At 43.7% G+C, this 23191-nt stretch overlaps 1 protein-coding gene across 3 annotated transcripts in view; it reads left to right on the forward strand.

Moving 5' to 3' along the window:
• The window catches only part of CADPS (calcium dependent secretion activator), a 384452-nt gene that overhangs the window by 140190 nt on the left and 221071 nt on the right, over positions 1-23191 (forward strand). For all 3 annotated transcript variants that reach the window (XM_088662501.1, XM_035106762.3, XM_035106769.3), the window contains exons 4-6: positions 112-192; positions 8021-8257; positions 13247-13368. In XM_088662501.1, coding sequence (XP_088518627.1) covers positions 112-192; positions 8021-8257; positions 13247-13368 — 440 coding nt within the window. The remainder of the gene's footprint in view (positions 1-111; positions 193-8020; positions 8258-13246; positions 13369-23191) is intronic.

Raw genomic sequence — 23191 nt, forward strand, 5'->3', positions numbered from 1 at the left:
GACAGACAGACAGACATGCTGTAATACTATTTCTTCCATCACTGGCTGCTTTTTTTCTCCCTTTCATTATTGGTATAACAGTATTAACTATTTTGTTTTCTTTTTGTGCAGCTGGACAATCCAGACGAACAAGCAGCACAAATTAGGCGGGAGCTCGATGGACGTCTCCAAATGGCAGATCAGATCGCCAAGGTAACAACAACCCCAACCAATTCTGCCACTGGGAGATGCTGGGGATTGAGTCTGGGCCCTTTTGCCTGCAAAGCCTAGACTCTGATTCTGAGCTGTGACCCTTCCCCCAGGGCACTGCCAAATCCTGAGCTACTGAGCTCGTTTGGGGGAGGATCAGGAAACCCCTATAAGGTATGATGGGGAGGTCTCACCAGCTGCTGTGTCACATCACTCTTGTTGTTATTCTCCTGGGAGAGAGAGAAATCGGAATCTGCGTCCCAGCCTTCCCATCTGCTAGAACAAATATGATGTAGTGTTTTCCTTACAAGCCCAGATATATCCTCAGTGCTTTTGACAGCCCATGCAGCTAAATATATTACCAATTCCAGGCCCCTCCAGTTCATTACTGAGAAGCGCAGATGCACAACAAGTCCCTCCAGAGTAAACCACAAATCCCTGTAGGATAGATGCCTCACTCATTGTTGACGTACCAGCATTTGCCAGGCTTCTTTGAGGAATCTCAGAAGATGGGGCTTTTCCAGGGCGATTTCTCAGCAAAGCAATCATGAGGCACCCAACTGAGCTTGTGTGTTATGAATGGTTGTTGTGCTTCCTTGTTTACCGCCAGCATTTGGAGGAACACCATTCATGTCCCCTGTTTGCCCTTGCATTGTGCTTTCTGCTTTTCAAAGTCATTATCACAGCAGGCAGGAATTCAAAAAAAAAAAAATTAAAGACCACTTTAAAAATATGGACAAATGAGGTAGACCAAAGTGGATACTTGCAAGAATTAACAGCAGAAACCATATATTCATTCTTTTCCCCACCCCTGATTAAAGTGGAAGGTTTGCCCTCTTTCTCCTTGAGTACAGTATTGCTCAATATTTATTTAAAAAAACTGCATAATACCCAAAATGAGGTTGAAAGAATACTGCGTTCCAACTTGGGAACACACCGGTGGTAATTTGGTTTGTTTATCTTACTGTTTAACCATACTTTTATATGAATACTAATAAGATAACAGGGCAAAAACATGCACATTAATTAATCTTTATAAACAGGAATACAATGTGGGCTTTCTGAAAGGGGAGCTGAAAAATTCTAATTAGATACAAGTTGTCACCTAAGTAAGGGACCTTTCCAATCCAGCAACTCTTCAGAACAATGAATGCTCAACTCTCAGGCTGAAGGTACTTGAAATGTCCCTTTGTCTCAAGCTAGGAGCATCAGTCCTTGACATGACATATGTCATGGGCTTGGATGTGAGAACCTCAAGTTCAAATTTCACAGGGCTGACCTTGGGCAAATCATTATCAGTTTCACTGTTAAGCTTTTACTACCGTAGATATGGTTGTGGCTAAATTGATAAAGAGGAAAGGTTTCTGAAGCTTTGAACTTGGAATGGGAAGCTCCTTGTAAATTTGCCTGATAAAAAAGCTTTTTTTAAAAAAAAGAGAGAAGGTTTTATTTATTTATTTATTTATTTTAATGCTAAAGCATTTTACTAATCCTTGAATTCTGCCTCCAGTGAATGTTGGCACAGTATATTTATCCAACTTGCTTGAAGGCATTTTCCTAAGGGAACTATAGCTCTATTTTTTTTGCCAGGAGTCCTTTTTATGAACATATTTTTATGTCATTAGTGTCTTTTATGTTTTAAGTCAGAAGACATTTCTCAAAGATCATCTACAGAAGTTTGATCTTTAAAACCCATTCCAGAACTGAACTTTGTCTGTGAAGCTGCTGATTGCTGAAACTCACAGTACAAATCGTCAGAGGCATGGAGAATGATACTCAAGTGATGCATTCAATCACAACAGCGTTCCCCAACATGGTGCCCTTCAGATGGTGTTGGACTGTAAAATCCCATCATCTCTGGCTATTGGCCATGCTGGATAAGGCTGATGGGAACTGTGCTCTGACAATATATGGAGGGTCAAGTCACCCCAAGGACTATGCATATGCACTGGGCGCGTTTATGAAATTTGAGTCCTAGCAAATTTGTGGGGTTCTAATGCTCACTCTGTTTGCTCAGGACAGAGGATATTTCAAAGAGCATGCTGTACCTGCTTCAGTAGATATCACAGCACAGATGCCACACATGTGAATCGTGACACTCTGCTACAGATTCTGCTTCCCCACAGAGCATCACAGGTTACATTTTAGAGTTAACTGAAAGTAATTAGCTTGCGAGGGTGGTTTGATATCAGCTTTGCCCACTGGGTATTTTGAATTCAGCTTTCTAGGTACTTCATTGTTATGTTGGTAACATAATATAATTGCATGCAAGTGTCCAATGGTAGAGGCCTGACTGGAAAGCTCAAAACCCACCACCACTACACAAGAGACAGATTGAAGAAAAGGAAATATGAATTGGCCCAGCTCCGTAGCTTGACCAATCATGACTAGGATGAGCTAGGTGGAGTCATAGGTCTAAAAAAAAAAAGTGTCAACTTGCTGGCCAGCTTCCCTTTTGACTTGAAATGTTCGTTTGGGGCTTCTCCAAAGTATGTAAAGACATGACATGAGTCAACAGTGTGATGTAGCAGCTCAAAAAGCCAATGCAATTCTGGGCTGCATCAATAGGAGTATAGCATCTAGATCAAAGGAAGTAATAGTACCACTGTATTCTGCTCTGGTCAGACCTCACCTGGAGTACTGTGTCCAGTTCTGGGTACCACAGTTCAAGAAGGATACTGACAAGCTGGAACGTGTCCAGAAGAGGGCAACCAAAATGGTCAAAGGCCTGGAAACGATGCCTTAGGAGGAACGGCTTAGGGAGCTGGGTATGTTTAGCCTGGATAAGAGAAGGTTAAGCTGATATGATATGATGATATGATATGATATGATATGATATGATGATATGATATGATATGATATGATATGATAGCCATGTTCAAAGATATAAACGGATGTCATATAGAGGAGGGTGAAAGGTTGTTTTCTGCTGCTCCAGAGAAGCGGACACGGAGCAATGGATTCAAACTACAAGAAAGAAGATTCCACCTCAACATTAGGAAGAACTTCCTGACAGTAAGAGCTGTTCGGCAGTGGAATTTGCTGCCTAGGAGTGTTGTGGAGTCTCCTTCTTTGGAGGTCTTTAAGCGGAGGCTTGACAGCCATATGTCAAGAATGCTTTGATAGTGTTTCCTGCTTGGCAGGGGGTTGGACTGGATGGCCCTTGTGGTCTCTTCCAACTCTATGATTCTATGATTCTACTAGCTGACCCGGCCATGCATTGCTGTCAGCCACCTGTCAGGAATGCTTTGATGGTGTTTCCTGCTTGGCAGGGGGTTGGACTGGATGGCCCTTGTGGTCTCTTCCAACTCTAGGATTCTATGATTCTAATAAGCGGGAAGGGAAGCACTGGCCCAGAGTGGCCTCCATCTGAGAGGTGCCAGAACTGCTCTCCGGCTGAAAAAAAAGCACTGGTTGTGTCTATTATTTCAGTGTGTCTACTCTAAGAGAGGCTGCCATTGGATACAACCAATTATAGCCAAAGGGAGAGAGGAGAGCCTGACTCTTCCTGCTGCATGCACAGAGGATGAACTGTGTTGATTAAATAGGAAGCTTCCCTGAATGGGACAACCTCTGGTAGGCTATGTAGCAATCCTATATGTTACTGGTAGGTTCTATATGTAACACTGTCAATGAAATCCACAAAAGGGCTACAGAAGTCATAGGAACATAGGAAGCTGTTGTACACCAAATCAGATTGATGGCCCATCTAAGTGTGACTGGCAATGGCTCTCCAGGGTTTAAGACGGGCAGTTTCCCCTTGTCTATCTGGATATGGTGGGGGTTAAACCATTGGCATGCATTCTACTACTCAGCTACAGTCTCTCCCCCATGGTTTATCATGTTTAATTTGATCACAGAACAAAAGACAGCACTGCCCAGAAAAGTGAAAGGGGTGGGTGGGTCACCAGATTTGAAATTCTCTGCTAGTTGTTGGTAATGAAGAGCTCCCATAGCTGGACCTGATTTACTTGTTTGAGCAATGCTTATGAAAGTGCCTTACAAGACTAACAAGCATCAAAAGTCTATTTAAAAAAGAAGGCTTGGGGACAATGATCTGATCATAAAACCTTTTAGCTAAAAGCAGATGAGTGTAATAGTTTGCTAGCCAGCGTTTCCTGCCTCAAAATGTCATAAAGGGACATGAATTCATATCAGCTGCTGAAAAGTTCCCAGAGATAAAGGACATTCATTTGCTGAGCAGCCTTTTGATGAGAAACTCCTGTGGCATTCCTGTTATATATGGCACTTTCTCATGGTGCCCAATGGAGACATTTTGGTTACATGGTGCCTGTTGTCTTTTCATTAAAGAGTAAATTCATTGGCAACAAGTAATTAAATCTTCAGGCCCAGGGCAAGGATGCATAAGTCAAATACTTATTGATATAAAGTGTTTTAATAACTCATGGCGAAAATTGGGCAGGACATAAAATTACATAGTTTTACAGGCTGAGAGGTGAGTGGAATGACTTGTGCAACTGGTTTCAATAAATATTAATATGCTGGCCGATTTGTAAACTCCATGTGATAACAGGATGCGGGTGGCGCTGTGGTCTAAACCACTGAGCCTCTTGGGCTTGCTGATCAGAAGGTCAGCGGTTCGAATCCCTGTGCCGGGGTGAGCTCCTGTTGCTCTGTCCCAGTTCCTGCCCACCTAGCAGTTTGAAAGCACAGTAGTGCAAGTAGATAAATAGGTACCGCTGTGGCAGGAAGGTAAATGGCATTTCCAAGACTTCTGTCACGGTGTTCTGTTGCACCAGAAGTGGTTTAGTCATGCTGGCCACATGACCCAGAAATCTGTCTGTGGACAAACACTGGCTCCCTCAGCCTGAAAGCGAGATGAGCACCGCAACCCCATATGTCATCCTCTGGACAGGAGTTCTGTTCTCTTTCTCACCTGGCAGCCCTGGCTATGCCTTTAAATTGCATTGTTAGTGAGCAGGAACCAGCAAGCGTCTCAGAGAACAATGATTAATAAGTGCACTTGATTGGTCAGCATATGCTTGCGGAAGAAATTGTTCACATCTCACATTGGCCAAGCCATCTGCAAATTAAGCCATGGTTCAGAAGTTGAGGCGAACACATTGTCCTCACACAGCCCCGATTAATTCAGTGAGTAGCAACTTCCAAGTTCAGTAGTTTTTCACAAAATGCCCCCGTTTCTCAACCAGTAATTGTGGCCCTACTACCGGTAAAGAGGTCAGTAGTTATTCTATAGTAGAATAATCTCTCTTCAGCAGGCAGTAAGATCTTGCCTACTTCTCCAAGGCAACCTCCAGCCTAAGTAAACTTTCAACGTAACAAGCACTAGACCTCATATGCTTGAAAGAAACCTCTAGCATTCTGCAAATCTTTCAGCAAACTAAGCTAGAAATGTTTTGCTTTAGGTCACACAGATGCCAAGTAGGTACAAACATAAAATGATATGAATCCAGAACCATGTGGCATGAACTACTGTGGAAGCAAGGAGCTGCTTCTGAGACCAGTTCTTCCACTCCCACTTTAGAGTGGGAAGCAAGGACTCCACTTCCTTTTGTCACAGGGGGAAAAAATCATTGTTCCAACACATCCATATTCCAACACACTGTTTATTTCTATATAAACCTATGCTCGTATGAGTAGATTTCATACCAAATTATAGTTGACAAAACTTGTAGCCATAGTCTAAGGGCACGAATGGCCACTGAAACAGGTCTCTTTCTTAAATCCTAGTTACCTCCTTCTCCTTGTTTATCTATTAGAGCCACCTTTAGCCTGTGAAAAGCATAATAAGATTATCAACTCAGAGTGTTAAAAACACTAGGGAGATTTCGGAGAGTCATAGCCAAATCCTAGATTAAACTCTTAAGGACAGTGGAGGACTTTGCTAGACCTGGCATGGGAGGGTCACCCGTCAAGTAGGTTAAGCATTTGGGAGGGTATAAGGGGAAAGCAACTTTCCCAAGGTGCCCATTTTAATCCACTGAACACCCTAAGTCCTTCATAGTTTTGGCTACCCTTGCTCCCACATTTTCCACCACCTCCTGAAATATTCGCACAGAGCTTGCCCATATTTTCCCATTTACTGAAATCAGACCTCTCAGGGTACAGGCAGGGCCTTTTCTGCTGTGGCACCTAGACATTGCATTCCGCTGCCCAAAGACATACATGTTGGTCAGCCTTTCTACGGTCTGGTCTATATGCATGCAGCAACATGAGATGAGAGGATAAACTGCAACACGTCAGGCTCGAGTTGAAGGTTCACATTTCTGAATACTCTCCAGTGTTAAAAACTCATTGGAAGCGGGCACAGGATTAGGCTAGAACTTTTCTCCCCGGTATGCCAGTTTTTATCTGCAGGAGTTCTTTTACTTTATTTTTATTTTTCCCTTTTTTTATTGAAGAGCGATATCCCTTCCATGTGGTCAAGTGCCACACTCCCTTCTAATACCGCAGCATTCTGCCACTTCATTCTACCAAGGTCTCTTGGCAACTTGAAGGCATTCCATGATGTTATTAATGGTTGAAGGCAGTGGAAGTCTTCATCAGTGGCTTTGACACCTTTGTTCTGCCTCCACAGCTAAGTGCAATAAATGCCTCTGGAAACCAGCTGCTGGGAATTGCAAGTGGGGAGAAGGGATGTTGCCCTCAGGTCCCATTTGCAGTCTTTCCATAGGCATTTAGTTGGCCACTAGGATTTTAGACTAGAGGGGCCTTTCGCCTGACCCAGCAGGGCTTTCCTTACTCTCATTCTTACTTCAAGAGTCTTTATCAGCTAAATACCGACTGGGATGTTAACATGGTTCTTCTTCTGCTGTTTTTACTAGATTGCATTTTTATGACTTTTCCATGGGTGCACCTAGATTATCTTGCCATGTGAACAGCCAGTTCCCTCCTTTGCTGTTTTGTTCTACCAAATATATATTTTTTTTCCAGCAGACTATCACTGTGCTGAAGCAGACAAAAAAAATTATGACTGGCTTTAAACACTGACTCTGTCTCTTTTCATTGCTTAGTCTGTATTATTATTATTATTATTATTATTATTATTATTATTATTCTATGAAGTTGAGTTTTCAGTGTTGTAAGCTACCCTGAGTGGTGCATTTGTGCCAGAAAGCATAGGATAGAGATGTTTGCTTGGATGAATTCCTGTTTGCACCTTTATTTAATATCAAGATTTATATGCACTGCTTAAGATATCAAAAGAGTTATATAAGTGATTTAAATGAAATAGTATAAAATAGTCAGTAAAAATTGTGATCAGAACAGTTATCAAAAACAGCAGAAATAATAAAATTATCAAAATGTAGATAAAATCAAGCTTCAAAACCAATTATGCATAATAAAATTGCACTTCTTAGTAGGCTTGCCAGGGGCATAGGAAGATAGGGGCAGGATGCCCTGAGTGGCAGGCTCCAAGGGGTGCTATCGCGGGCACCTGCCCCGCCCCCAAAATGTGTGCCCCACACCCGGAACGCGTGTCACGCCCCTCCGGGAGGTGCACCACACCCCTGGAACGCATGCCACACTGCCACAGCCCTCCAGGAGGCGTGCCCCACCCCCAGAACATGCGCCGCGCCCCTCTGGGAGGCGCGCCCCGCCCCCCAGAACGGGCGCCAGCCCCGCCTCCGCCCCCGGTGCCGGAGCATGAAGCTCCGCCACTGAGGCTTGCATACCATTTTTTCACCCAAATCTGTATATCAGTAGTGCCTGCCTAATTAATACAATTTTGGTATAATGTAAACAGTGCTTTGGGTATATTTCATTGAACAACAATTAATATAACTCTAACATGCTAACATGATGCTGTTGATTATGCCCTAATATTACTTTTGTCTTTCAATCATAGGAGCGCAAATTTCCTAAATTTGTATCCAAAGAAATGGAAAACATGTTCATTGAGGAACTGAAGTCATCGGTCAATTTGCTAATGGCAAACCTGGAAAGCATGCCAGTGTCCAAAGGTGGCTCCGAGTTCAAGTTACAAAAACTAAAACGAAGCCACAACACCTCCATCATCGACCTGGGAGAAGAAAATGAAAACCAGCTCTCAAAGTCAGACGTGGTGTTGTCTTTTTCCCTGGAGGTAAAATGTACAGCTTTTCTACGGATCAATTAGGCATGTTGGCAAAACTCATGCAAGTTAACAACAGCAAATGAAAGTCTCGACAATCACTGTTTAGCTAATCAAAGCTTAGAAGAAAAGCTTTATTGGCAGAGGTCAGCAAAACAGAAACCAGGCTGCAAATACTTGAGCAAAGAAAGGGGGGGGGGAACCTAACCAACAACAAACAGAAATCCCTTTAACATCCCCTTTGATTTGTTCTTTCAGGTCCCATGCAGCCTTGTTAGTGCAGTCTGTTAGGAGAATGTGTAAATGTTAAGCCAATTACCTAAATTAAAAATCGCTCACTTATCTAAAAATATCCCATTCAGGACACCTGAGGTGGCTTCAAAAGTTGTTGTTCCACAGTTGTTATTCTGAATCAAGAACCCCCTTTTTTGCATAGAGCAAGGGTAGACCATGTGGTGCCACTCAGGTGTTACGGACTACAGTTCCCATCAGGCTCAGCCAGCATGGCCAACAACCAGGATTTATAGTCTACAGCAGCCATGCCCAAACTTTGGCCCTCCAGATTTTTTGGACTACAGTTCCCATCATCCCCGACCACTGGTCCTGTTAGCTAGGGATCATGGGAGTTGTAGGCCAAAACATCTGGAGGGCCACAGTTTGGGGATGCCTGGCCTACAGCCTATGTAGGGACACTATGCTGGCTTCTCCTTCCACAGGACTTTAGCAACACTTCAATGCTCACTGTCTTGGGACAGCCTAAAGGCTCCTTTTCCCTGCATAAGGAATTCTGAACTACATCTTTTGTTTGTAAGTTTGAGGATCTGCATGTGCTTTGCCTGCCCATTAAAAGTGCAAGGCAAAATAAATGAGAACTAAATGCTACAAAGTGAAAAAGACAGCCCGGCGTTGAGTTGCATACTCCTTAACCTATAGTTCAGCATATTGATGTCAAATTGATGTGCTTTTTCGTGTTTGCCAGCAGCAGCAGCAGCAGCAGCAGTAGCCAGTGGTGGGAAACTGCACTCTAATGGTGTCAAGACATGGAATTTGTTGAAAAAGCAGAAAAGGAACATGACTTTTTAATATAATAGCCCCTTATTTGTTGTAATGACTACATGTGGGAATGTTCAGGGAGGCAGGAGAGGATATACTGTTTATTAATATCCTTCTTAACTTGCGCTAGCAAGTTCTATAACTTAGCAGAGTTTACATTCCCCTTTAAAATGCACAGCGGATAGCTGGTTGCAGGCTTGCTTAAGCCTATCAATATTATATTCCTGGTAAGTTCCCCTCTTAAAAGAATAAACACACCACAATCTTGTGTAAAGTATATAAAAGAAGTTGACTCACATCATCAGTTCACAGTTGGGTCCCTGAAGGCAGACTTAGTTACAAAGTATATACATGTGGATTTTTCCCAGGGGTAGGCAACCTGAGGCCCGTGGGCTAGATGTGGCCCAATCGCCTTCTCAATCCGGCCCATGGACGGTCCGGGAATCAGCATGTTTTTACATGAGTAGAATGTGTCCTTTTATTTAAAATGCATCTCTGGGTTATTTGTGGGGTCTGCCTGGTGTTTTTACATGAGTAGAATGTATGTGTTTATTTAAAATTCATCTCAGGGTTATTTGTGGGGCATAGGAATTCATTCATTATTATTATATTCAAAATATATTCCAGCCCACCAAATGGTCTGAGGGACGGTGGACCAGCCCACGGCTGAAAAAGGTTGCTGACCCCTGATCTATCCCACATGGAGATAGTCCCAGTGTCCTCTGTTGGCTAAGAGCCAACAGAGCATTTCTAGCTAAAAGCTGCTGCTTCAGCAATAGAGGAAGTCAATGAGAGAGAGAGGGTGTTGTGTGCTTTGTCCTTTAGTTACCTGGACAGGTAAGGTCACACCCACCTCTAGTCACATGCAAAGGAAGTATTCCAAGCCAGAAGGAAAAAGGAAGTTTTCGACTGGCTGGACCAAACATTCCCTCGCATGTCCACTATAGGAAAAGAAGGAATGTTGTACTTGACTGCTATTTATGTATCACACCCCACACTATAACGGCGTAATTCAAACCTTACCTGAACAGTGTGGGTGCTTCTAAGATTTGGTTGCTTCCCAAGCTAGTCTAGTAACTCAGGAAGGAAAGCAATTGCATGGGCAGCCAGACTCTGGTTGTTATTCCCCACATCAACATTGCTCATGCTATGGGAAATAATAACCACATGAATCAGTCTGCCCACACAATTGTCTCCCTTCAAATATTAGCAGCAGCAGCATGGTAAGAAGCCCTGCTAAGGAAGTTTCCGCATTATTCAAGTGTCATATTAATGGGACCCAGGGCCGTCTCTAGGCCTGGGCTGGGTGGCGCAAGGCGCCAGGGCGCCTGGCCACCAGGGGTGCGGAAGGGGTGCCGATCTGCTTCATGATTCTGCGCCATGCGCCTGTCGCGAATTCCTTCACGGCGCTTTAGCAGAGATGTTAAGAGTCAGGTTCTTTAGTGCAGTATATTTATTGTGAGCTATATACAAATATCTACAGGCAGTTCATACACAAGCAGTTGATACACTCTCTAAACCTCTCACTGACCACACCCTTCTACAACAACACCACCACCACAATCATTGCAGGAAAGGTTTTCCTTTTAAACCACTGACAGCCAATCAACTGACAGCACATTACTGCTGAGTCATTCTGACCCAGCACTTCTACAGAAAGTATTGCATCAGCCAGTTTCACTTTACTAGTACACTCAGGCCTGCAGACTTACTATTTCACACAGCATTCTGTGGATGCCAACAGCGCCTGCTGCCGCTCTAGGCAGGAGTCTCGCTGATTCTGCTTCATGGGCAAGAAGAGGAGGAGAGGAAGCTCAATGGCTGCACGCTACTGCCGCTGTGGGGGGGGGGGAGGGTGCCGGAGGATTTTTGCAGCACGCCGCTGGATACCCTTAAGACGTTACTGATGGGACCATATGCATAGGAACATAGGGTGCTGTCGTGTGCTGTGCAATTACATTGGCTGGCAGCAGCTCTTCAGGGTTTCAGATGAGGGGCATTCCCAGCCCTGCCTGGAAATGCTGGGGATTAAACCTTTGGTGTGCAAAGCAGGTGCTCTCACTGATCTACCGGCCTTCCCCAACCTGAAAAAAGGTTATTTGTTTGCATTCCATATATGTTTCCCCCATCTCTTCATTTCAGTCGACAGCAAACTTTGCTGTGCATATTGCAGGGGGGGAAATGTTGATTTGTTTGGATCAAAAATAGATCTTCTGGGAGGAGGCATTTTAATATTCATTAGAGTTGTTTCACAGCTTTTTTTATACTGGTGTCTGAATTACTAAATCTTCTTTCCCTGTGTTCTCTGCATTTGATCATTGCTAATTAGAGGTGTCACCTACGTTTTGCAGGAAACCTTGATTTCTAAGCATTAAAAATTGCAGCGGGTACAAGTTGTACAATTTATCTTCACACATATCCTTTGAAATGTATGGTTCACCTGAATTGGATAGTAATTGTGTGTTCTTTGCAGTGTAACATGAAGGGTGGTCTCATAGTCAAGGATGGTTAAGCTACTCTACTCTCCCAGCTCTCTGGCATGCTTCTTTCCCAAAAGCAGTCACACAAAAATCCATTAACCCAGATCAATAGACACAAGGAGACATCCGTTGCCTGGCAATACTCATTCATGAACCCACATGCCTGTTAGCCTCTCTTCCTGAACTGCCCTTGCCTCCGTGCCTTAGGGTGCAAAACCAATATGATGCCCTGCTACTCCAACGCCGAATGCAACGTCTTCACTTGGGTTATACAACACTGTGCCCAGTTCCCAGTGAAGATGCTGCTGGTTGTTCCACTACTTAATTCTGGAGTTCAGCTTTGAAAGCGGAAAGCACCATTGGAGTGCTGAAGCAGATATAGAGGACTTTTCTGCACTGCTTTTTCTGTATGTCATTTGGTGCTGGTTGGGGGCAGGGAGGAGATGGCAGCATCAGAACATGCCACAGGCAGAGATGAGACACATCACAGTCGTACGCTTACAGACTCATGCCTCACAAGAAGTGATCCATGCCCCACATCCATGCCCAACTAGCCAGCTGGGACTTTAAGAGCATTGTATCCTAAATCCATGCATGGTGATCAATCAGAACTTAAGCACAAGCTAAAGACTATTCATTGAAACCTTGAGTGATGCAGTGAGACATTGGAAAATGGCTTTTGACTGCACACTTGCTATCAGAGGGCACGTCTGGGTGGTCAGCAAAGGGATTGTCAGGAAGACACAATGCGAAGGCATTGCACCATGCAGTTTTGGACAATCCACATGACCATGGCGCCTGCAGCAGCTGCTTGAAGTTCCTGAACACATGATCTTCCTGCCTGTCACTAGCCAGTCATGTGCAGCCTGCCAAAAAAAAAGATTGTGGGTGTGGGTGGCAGCAGCTGTTGCATACAACTTTCTGGGCATGCGCAGAGAGCCAAGTTGAAAAGGAATTTCAACTAGCAGTGGTTGTGTGAATCGACTCCACATCATCAACCCATCTTCCCATACCTTGAACTGCCTGATCTGGTTGTTCAAATCCTCTGCCCCCTTCTTCTTCTTCTTCTTCTTCTTCTTCTTCTTCTTCTTCTTCTTCTTCTTCTTCTTCTTCTTCTTCTTCTAAAAAAGAAACAATTCTCCCACATTTAAGAACTTGGAGATAATTCATTTTAATTAATGTTTGGGGGTTTTGTTTGCTGACTTTTAGTAATTCATCAATTCACAATTAATATAGTGCTGTGTATAAAATTTTCATGACTTCACTTACCTATTTTTGACACGTCCAGCCTCTTAGGTCTGCCCCCTACATTCCTCATCAGTCGATTCTCAGGCTCACACTCTCTCGGAAATGTCATAAACAATAACTAAAGCGGCATAGAAATGTCTTCAAAACATTTATTTCCAGACCTGATTACTGAGTGCAGAACGTCATCCAAGGTGGTTTTCTTCTTTTTTTCTTTTAATAGGTTGTCATCATGGAAGTCCAAGGTCTCAAATCCTTAGCACCCAACCGCATTGTATATTGCACAATGGAAGTGGAGGGGGGAGAAAAGCTACAGACAGATCAAGCTGAGGCATCAAAGCCAACGTAAGTTTTTCTTTACCTCCGTTTTCTTTCTCCAGCCTAGCAGGAAAAACACACACAGTGAGTTCTCTTCTTCCTTCCGCACAAGGGGATGGGGAATGTCTGGTCCTCCATATGCTTCTGGGAAACGATTCCCATCTTCCCTACCTGTTAGCCATGATGGTGATGATGAAGACACGTGCAGAAATATACCTTTCCATATGAGATCATCTGTCGACCATGAATTAACATCTCCTAAGCCATGAGTCAGTAAGGACTTATAGCATTTACTTTCGTCCTGTTGAATGTTAGCAAGACATATCATAAGCACTTAATTTTAAGTATAAGCTGGTTTGATTTACTGAAATACATTTCCGAGCACAATTCAAAGTGTTGGTGCTGATCTTTAAGGCCCTGGACGGCCTCGGTCCAGTATACCTGAAGAAGCATCTCCACCCCCATCATTCTGCTCGGACACTGAGGTCCAGTGCCGAGGCCTTCTGGCGGTTCCCTCACTGCAAGAAGCGAAGTTACAGGGAACCAGGCAGAGGGCCTTCTTGGTAGTGGCACCCGCCCTGTGGAATGCCCTCTCACCAGATGTCAAAGAGAAAAACAACTACCAGACTTTTAGAAGAGATCTGAAGGCAGCCCTGTTTAGGGAAGCTTTTAATGCTTAATAGATTATTGTATTTTAATATTGTGTTGGAAGCCGCCCAGAGTGGCTGGGGTGAGGTATAAATAATAAATTATGATTATGATTATGATTATTATGAAATGAAAACCAGCAGACTAAAAAGGAGCAGAAAGTCTTGCTGATTCTATATTCTGTTCTGTAAGGAAGCTTGTTTCCGTCTTACCTGAACATTCCCATGTATGGTGCAACATGTGGCTATTTCTTCCAGCCTCTTTCGGTACTCTAGGTTGTGCCTTTTGTAGATATGGGAACCACTTGTTCGCTCATGTGCTGAGAGATATGTGGAAATTCAGTCAAGAATCCATCTTATTCAGTATGTAGACAGATGGAACTGCTGGAACTCTCAGGCAGCTTGCACAAATCTGTGGGAAGAGCCTTCCCTTTGGCAGGGAGTCATATACTGGTTGAAAATCGCCAACTTTCCCTTTGATGTGTTCAAGAGCCATGGTTCCAGGGATCTCCATCATAGGGAGGTAATGCCATTATATGGAGAGAGCATGTAGAATGCTTACCTTCCAAGTCCCGGACTGCAGAATCCGGGACTGGCAGCCGTGTGACACCGGAAGTTGCGTCAACGTAACTTCCGGTGTCGCTTTGCCCTTCTATGGGCACCAAAAATGGCTGCCGCCGGCTTCGAAAGTCGCTTGTACACATGTCAGGAAGTGCGCCGACGCAACTTCCGGTGTTTCTCCGCCCATCTATGGGCACCAAAAATAGCCGCCGCTGACACCGGAAGTCGCGTCTGTGCACTTCCGGACATGCGTAGATGCGAGTTTTGAAGCCGGCGGCGGCCATTTTTGGTGCCCATAGAAGGGCAAATCGGAAAGAAAAAAATGGCCGCCGGCAGGAGAAAATAACGGAGAAAAACGGGAGACGGAGTGATACGGGGGACCACTGGGAAAAGGTAAGTAAAAATGGGGGGTTTCCCGGGGAAAACGGGGTACTTGGCAGCTATGGTAGAATGCTACTCCATGATATAGATGTGAGTATTGCCAACGTAATGGTTAACAGAGTCAGAAGCTTGGGGAGAGGGAGCTGCCTTTATCAGTTGTGTTTTCTCTCCGGAACTGAATTCTTAGAAAGTAAATGGTAATTTCTCGGTCACCCTTTTTCTGTGCCCTCCCTAAGTATTCATCTGTGAAACACAAACAATATGCGATCATAATCCAAAAGCTAAAAATCACCTTTCCCTCCTAAATCTTATGACTAAGCCTTCTTGTGCAGCTACCTGTTTGATCAGCCTTACATTACATTTACCCCCATTTAATTACATTTTACATTTAATAACTTTAAATTGAATACATACCCACACATAGATATATGTGCCTAGGCATGGGACAATTACAGGAAAAGGCACCAAGAGGTGTTCCTTTTTTGTCAGAAATCTAAATCTATACATTAAGACGACCACTTCTTGGGGGGGGGGAATTAATTTAAAAAACCTGTATAATAGAAGTGGCCAGATAGTCTTCTAGATTCACCTTTCATGGTGCAGTTTTGATCTCTCCCTCCTCCCTCCCTCCCTCCCTCCCTCCCTCTCTCTCTATATATATTTGTTTCTGAAAGTACAAGCAGCAAGCCATTATTGTTGCAATATCCAGGGACATTCTATCTTTACCAATGTCCCCAAACAGCTGCTCTGATCCACTGTAAATCTATCAGGCTGCTTACATGTATTGCAAAGCATAATGAGCAGTTTCCAACTTGGTCATTGTCTTTCAGTATCATATTTTGCCATCATTCCTTTTCCCTTCTCTAATATACCCAGGTGCAGATATATTTTAAACAACAACCTCAGAGTCCTTCACCTAAATCCGAGTTGTCATTTAGGCTGTCAATCAATAGCGCATCTGTCTAGACAAGCTTTTAAGCCTGTGCAGTTCCTTGTGCATCCTGATTTGCTTTGTAGTACTGCCGCCGAAAGGTGCAAAAATATGGAATGTGCATTGAATATTAAGTTTCCAGAAATTCAAAGTCCTTCTGTGAAAAAAAAAATGTAATATACTTCAATAATTATTTGTTTTGCAACGAGAAATTTTTGTTGCTCTCAGGCTGACTTCAACTAACATTGTGTATTCTTGTGATAGAGGCATCCTCATTTGGTTATTCATTCATTCATTCACTCATTCATTCATTAAATTTCTATCCCATTCTTCCTCTCAAAGGCAGCAAACCTGTCACACCAATCTATCTTGCCATATTTAATTCTTTTGTACCCCGATGCTATATGAAAGCTTAAAATACACATGTTTATTCACTGCATCACAGCAGCTTGATGGTTCTGTGGGGTAACTCAGATATAGAGCTGCTAAATTCAGGCATTGATCCTAAAACGCCATTAAAAATTGCTCCACATTCTGAATCAGCCAAATGTAGATTTTTTTGGGGGGGGGGGTTGGAGAAATGGAGGTTCAACACAGCAGCAATTTCCTTACGGCCTTCATAAGATCTCCGTGATGTATTCTGTCACCTCTCCTTCACTAAGCACATTTTATTGTCTTTATTTCTTCCCCTGTCAGTCAAATGTCTGAGAATGACAGCGCTTCTAGACTGCCACTACTTTCAGGTGGGATTCAATCACTTTTCACCAAATACAGGCGAGACCATTCAGCTGATTTTAGTCCTCTTACACAACAAACCAACTCCCCGCCCCGCCCCCAAATCAGACTTTTTGCAATAAAGTGCTGGAGGGAAGACATTGGAAAAACGTCGGGTAACATCTGCATGACGAAACATCATATTAAGCTCCTTGCAAGCATGTCAGATTGAATGCTCAATAAGCAGGCTGTCTGGAAGTGAACTGAATTATTCCTGGGTGCAGGGAGAAATTGGATAAAAATTATAGTAACTCGTAGCTTCCATGACCTGACAAAGGCCCTCTTCCTGGTTCCCTGTAACTTGGCTTCTCGCAGTGAGGGAACCGCCAGAAGGCCCTCGGCACTGGACATCAGTGTCCGGGCAGAGTGATGTAGGTGGAGAGGCTCCTTCAGGTATACTGGACCGAGGCCGTTTAGGGCTTTAAAGGTCAGCACCAACACTTTGAATTGTGCTCAGAAACATACTGGGAGCCAATGCAGGTCTTTCAAGACCAGTGTTATGTGGTCTCGGTGGCTGCTCCCAGTCACCAGTCTAGCTACCGCATTCTGGATTAGTTGTAGTTTCTGGGTCACCTTCAAAAGTAGCCCCACGTAGAGCGCATTGCAGTAGTCCAAGTGAGAGATAACTAGAGCATGCACCACTCTGGCAAGACAGTCTGCGGGCAGGTAGGGTCTCAGCCTGCATACCAGATGGAGGTGATAAACAGCTGCCCTGGACACAGAATTGACCTGCGCCTCCATGGACAGCTGTGAGTCCAGAATGATCCCAGGCTGCGCACCTGGTGCTTCAAGGGCACAGTTACCCCAGTCTGGACCAGGGCCTCCTCCACACCTGCCCGCCTCTTGTCCCCCACAAACAGTACTTCTGTCTTGTCAGGATTCAACCTCAATCAGTTAGCCGCCATCCAACCTCCAACCGCCTCCAGACGCAAGCATTCAATCAATCAATTCTTTATTGCATTAGCATACAGCCCAAGAAAGCGAAACAAAACAGAACGATACCAAATACATACAACAAAAACATAAATTGATCGATGCTACAAAGAAAGATATGGAATGATAAAAACTTAAATTACGATAAAATAAGTAGGGCTAAAATCTAAAAACTAAAGACCAAATAGCTAAAATTACTAATAGATTATAACAAATAAAACCTGGGGTGACTTTTACAAATTAAGCTAGGAACAGAATAAGAAGGGTAATGATGGTCCGCGGCTGGATCGCGCTCCCCTGTCAAAGAAACCCTGAGTTTCAACACCTGCAAGATGAAAACAGCCACTCCACATGAAACATGCAGATTTGCGTCCACTAGTAGGAATTTCATACAATCTACCTTAGTTATAATGGTGGACAGGACCAGGAGAAGCAGCTTAGGTCTTATTGAATCATAGGTAAAGGTAAAGGGACCCCTGACCATTAGGTCCAGTCGTGACCTCGCATTATTGGCCGAGGGAGCAGACGTACAGCTTCCGGGTCTTGTGGCCAGCATGACTAAGCCGCTTCTGGCAAACCATAGCAGTGCACGGAAACGCTGTTTACCTTCCCGCTGTAGTGGTACCTATTTATCTACTTGCACTTTGACGGGCTTTCGAACTGCTAGGTTGGCAGGAGCTGGGACCGAGCAATGGGAGCTCACCCCGTCACAGGGATTCGAACCACTGACCTTCTGATCAGCAAGCCCTAGGCTCTGTGGTTTAACCCACAGCACTACCTGCGTCCCTTATTGAATCATATAAGGGGCAATAAAAAAGAAATGTAAAAAAAATCCTCTATCTCTTTCATATTGCAGGGGCAGAGGTGCTGAGCAATAGGGATCTTAAGGTATATGCCCTGGAGGAAGGCCGTGGGTGCAAGCATTCAAAAGTAATCCGCTGCCAGACTCAGAATTCTGCCACCTTATCCCTGTTGCATCTGGAGGCTAGGCATAAACTGCTTTTAGTCCTGACTCAGATCAAACCCTGAATGTTGACATTATTCATTATTTGTTCATTGTACAAGAAGCACATTGCATGCTTTGATGTCCTGTTAATTGAGAGGTGTTTTTTAACCCTCTTCTGATGTTTATTTCCAATTTATTCCCCTCCTGGGGAAAAGATTTCCCACCTTCTTCATGTTTGATCAGAACGTCTATTGGCAATCTGTTTGTGCGGCTTTTGATTGAGATTAGCTGATCGCATTTTCGCATTTCAGCTTTGAATTTGTTGTGACTTTTCGCTTATTGTGAATTTGAGAAGCAGCTGAACAGCTCCACAGAAAAACAAGATGAAATGTGTTCTGGGACTGAGTAAGCATCTAATTGCCAGCGCTCCCTAAAGGAAAGCCCTGACAGTTTGAAGCCAGGAACCTGCCCAACATTTACATTACCCTGTTTTTCAAAGGAAACAAGGGGGGCGGGAATAGCCTCATTTTCAAGCGATCTCACAGGGGATGGACCCTGTCATGTCATCAGAATTGCTCCTTGCATCAGAATTGCACCTGTTCCGCAGAGATTAGGTCTGCAGTCCTATACTTGCTTACTCGGGAGTAAGTCCCACTGGAGTAATGAGGTTTATTTCTGAGTAGACAGGGGGGGGCGTAGCAATCCCCCACATCTTCTTCTTTCAATTTGCAGAGGGCAATGAATGCCCTTGAGAAACAGGTTTGTGTTCAACAGCTGTGCTTCCACTGCTGTGCTTAGGTTTCCAGATGTGCTAAGTCGGCCTCCCCCAAATTCTCACAGACAGCTTATCACTATTCGCTCACACCCCCAAAGAAACAAACCTTATAATGAATTTTATCTTTAGTTTTTGAGCCATCACTTGTAACCATGAGGGGAAATTTACTGAGTCCCTTTTAGAATCATAGAATCATAGAGTTGGAAGAGACCACAAGGGTCATTCAGTCCAACCCCCTGCCAAGCAGGAAACACCATCAAAGCATTCTTGACATATGCCTGTCAAGCCTCTGCTTAAGGACCTCCAAAGAAGGAGACTCCACCACACTCCTTGGTAGCGAATTCCACTGCCGAACAGCTCTTACTGTCAGGAAGTTCTTTCTTATATTTAGGTGGAATCTTCTTTTAGATTCACTTCCAATTACATAAGAAAAGCCTGCTGGATCAGGCCAAAGACCCATCTGGTTAATTAATTAATTACATGCCATTCACTAGCAGATTCCATGCAATTAAAAGGAGTTAAAACAGATTAAAATCACAGGACTAGGGAATCGCTCTGTTCTCACAAAGGCCCCTGAGCTAGTCTGCTGCCCTCAGGTACCGTGGAGGGAATTGTCCCATCGTCAGTGTTGAAGGAAGATTCAACTTCAGCTTCTGATTTCAACGTCCTTTAACTCAGGCAACAAAAAGAACACAGGATGGTTGACTGTGGTGAACGAACTGTCTTTCAGCAAAGACTGTTCAAAATTATTTGTCTTCTTATGGAAGAATCATTGAATCTTATTGAAGAATCAATTTCTTAGGAACAGCATTTGAAACCACTGCATTCTCCTATTCTGCAAACTAGCTTGTTCATTAGCTGTGGCGCATGAGCCAACTACCTTTCAGATTAAATAAGTGTTTGGGTCGCTACTATATACGTGGGTGTAGATGGGGTAATTTTAAAAATTTCCAATCAGCAGCCTACAGAATTCACACCTGACTTCTCGGCTTTCTAGCATGTTTCTCCAGCTCAGACAGAACTGTTTCTATGTGAGAGCTTGTTGTTGAAATACGAATGGCAGTGCTCACAGTGTAGCAATGTCTGTATTTTAAAGGTCACGGTGGTCAACACTTTGTTGGAATGAAAGGCGTAGAACAGGTGATGTCTGGTGTGTTTTGCAAAATTCATGTTTGCTATGACGTGGGGTGTAGGGATGAAAGCGCCTCCAATTTAACGGTTGTTAATCTGGGACCCCAACATAGCAATGACATTCATCTGTCTAAACTCTTTCTAAGCATGAAATTGTCCTCTGTATGGCACACTAAACAACTGAACATCAGAAATAAAAAAAATGCTGTAACTAAACAGGTCATGGAGGCAGAGGGGAGGAGGGGGATGGGGAGGGCTCTACTGCCTTACTGTAATAATATGCAAAGCCTAGTAAACTATAGATAACAATAAAAGAGAGGAAGGGGGAATTTTCAGCCCACATGTGGTTTCTTCATCAACAGAATTTAAAACTTGTTTGAACATAATAGCATTCAAAACACTTACAGTATTTTATCTGAAGACCTATGTCTGATGAGTTGTCATTTGAAAACTTTCATTGCCCATCATTTTGAATTTGGCCAATAACCATACCCACCCTACAGGTGCTTCAATGCACACATGGAGTTCCAGTGAGTCTATGGTACGTCCCATTAATTCCAAAGGAGAGACAGATTGATTTGATACATGCAAGGAATGTCTATATGTGCTGTAATGAATGGGGTGGAAGTGAGCAGGTGGGAAAGTATTCACTAGACTGGGGAAGGCATCATTACTCTGCAGCTAAAAGGAGTTACTTTATTTTTAGGGGGGTGCCCATACAAATTCTAACCCCTTCCCATCATTATTGCAATTCTGTTTTCATTCCTTTGAGGGCCCCCCCCACCTGAACCCTTTACAAAGCAAGCATCAAACCTGAATTCTGAATTGCGAAGAACCAAGCAAACAACGCTAAATTACACACACTTTGTTTTCTTTGGACAAAGTGATCGATGTTGCTTGTGATGTCTCCTCCGTGCTGTGTGAAGTGTTCCTGCAGCAAAATCTGATCATCAAGAAATTCACGAGAGACCATGGCTAGTTTGGGGGTGAGACGACAGCGCCAGATCCCTGTCTACAGCTCACTAGTGCCATCTAGCCGCTGAAGAGCAACACGGCAGGATTCAGTGAGGACCACTATCGATGTGCAGCAGCACTCCTGAGTGTGTGTGTGTGTGTGTGTGAGTGTGTGTGCACGCCTTTGTGTGCACCAACACTTCAGTGAGGAGTAAAGCTGGAAATGAGTTATATACCAAGACACTTCAATTTCTTCCCTTTAAAGGTCACCGTTCTTTCAACTTCTGTAGACATTCCTTCAAGATAAGGCAGGCAACTAATTGGTATGGGAGCAAGGAAGAAGCTAGAGATAAACATAGCACAGTTAAGCACAAATGAGGCCTAAAGCAGGCATTGTCTAGCAAACCATGATGGACGTTAGATTTGCTTCCTCTACCACTATCCTGTCCCTGATTATACAAAACTCTGCTGTGGGAAGAATTATTTGAAGTCTTTATTAGATACTCCAGAAAAGACGTTCTGGGGTTTGGCTTTTGGTTTCTGTATTGTTGGGTTCCCCCCCCCCCATTCCTACCCGTATCTCTCATCTTATCATATCCCAGAACTCCATTTCTCGTGTGGCATTTGATTCAGCAACTTGGTGGTATAAAATGGCTTTAACATTGGATTAGATAAATTCATGGTGGAGAGGGCTATCATAGGCTACCAGCAATGATGGCTATGCTCTGTCTCCACAGCTGGTGGAAATATGCTTTTAATATCAGAAACTGCAGGAGGAGAGAGTCCTCTTGTACTTAGAATCAGTTTTCTGGCTTTCCAAGGTACATAGTCGGCCATTGTAGGGGCAGAATTCTGGACTAGATGGGCCCGTGGCTTGATCCAACAGGCTTTTCTTCTGTTCGCATGTAGATGGTGATACACATTTCACCAGAAAGGTGGGCGGTTGAATGAATGAATAGAAAGTAGAAGAGGCCATGGCAAGACTAAGCTGCACGAGCCAATTCTGAAATTACGTATTGTCTTTGCAAGACAAGACAGAGCATAACGCCTGATGTAGCCAATTTGCAAATTTGCAAATTCACCAAAAGTAATAATGGGAAATCTGTTTAATAGCAATATTCACCTCTAATTGAATATCCCCTTTAAAAATAAGTTATTGCTATCAATCCCACAGTTATATATACTACTAATTTTTCATCTTTTGCTTAATATCATAGAATCATAGAGTTGGAAGAGACCACAAGGGCCATCCAGTCCAACCCCCTGCCAAGCAGGAAACACCATCAAAGCATTCTTGACATATGCCTGTCAAGCCTCTGCTTAAAGACCTCCAAAGAAGGAGACTCCACCACACTCCTTGGTAGCAAATTCCACTGCCGAACAGCTCTTACTGTCAGGAAGTTCTTCCTAATGTTTAGGTGGAATCTTCTTTCTTGTAGTTTGAATCCATTGCTCCGTGTCCGCTTCCCTGGAGCAGCAGAAAACAACCTTTCTCCCTCCTCTATATGACATCCTTTTATATATTTGAACATGGCTATCATATCACCCCTTAACCGTCTCTTCTCCAGGCTAAACATACCCAGCTCCCTAAGCCGTTCCTCATAAGGCATCGTTTCCAGGCCTTTGACCATTTTGGTTGCCCTCTTCTGGACACGTTCCAGCTTGTCAGTATCCTTCCTGAAATATGCTTGGAATCTCTATCTGAGTTGCTTCCCAACACTAATTCAGTTGGAACCAGACTTACAAAATAAACCAGAGCCCCCTCTTAAAATCAAACAAGGTGTAAAAATGGCACCGGATTTATGGGCTTTCATCAC

Source organism: Zootoca vivipara, chromosome 2 (genome assembly GCF_965207765.1).
Source record: "Zootoca vivipara chromosome 2, rZooViv2.hap1.1, whole genome shotgun sequence".
NCBI classification, from domain to species: Eukaryota; Metazoa; Chordata; class Lepidosauria; order Squamata; family Lacertidae; genus Zootoca; species Zootoca vivipara.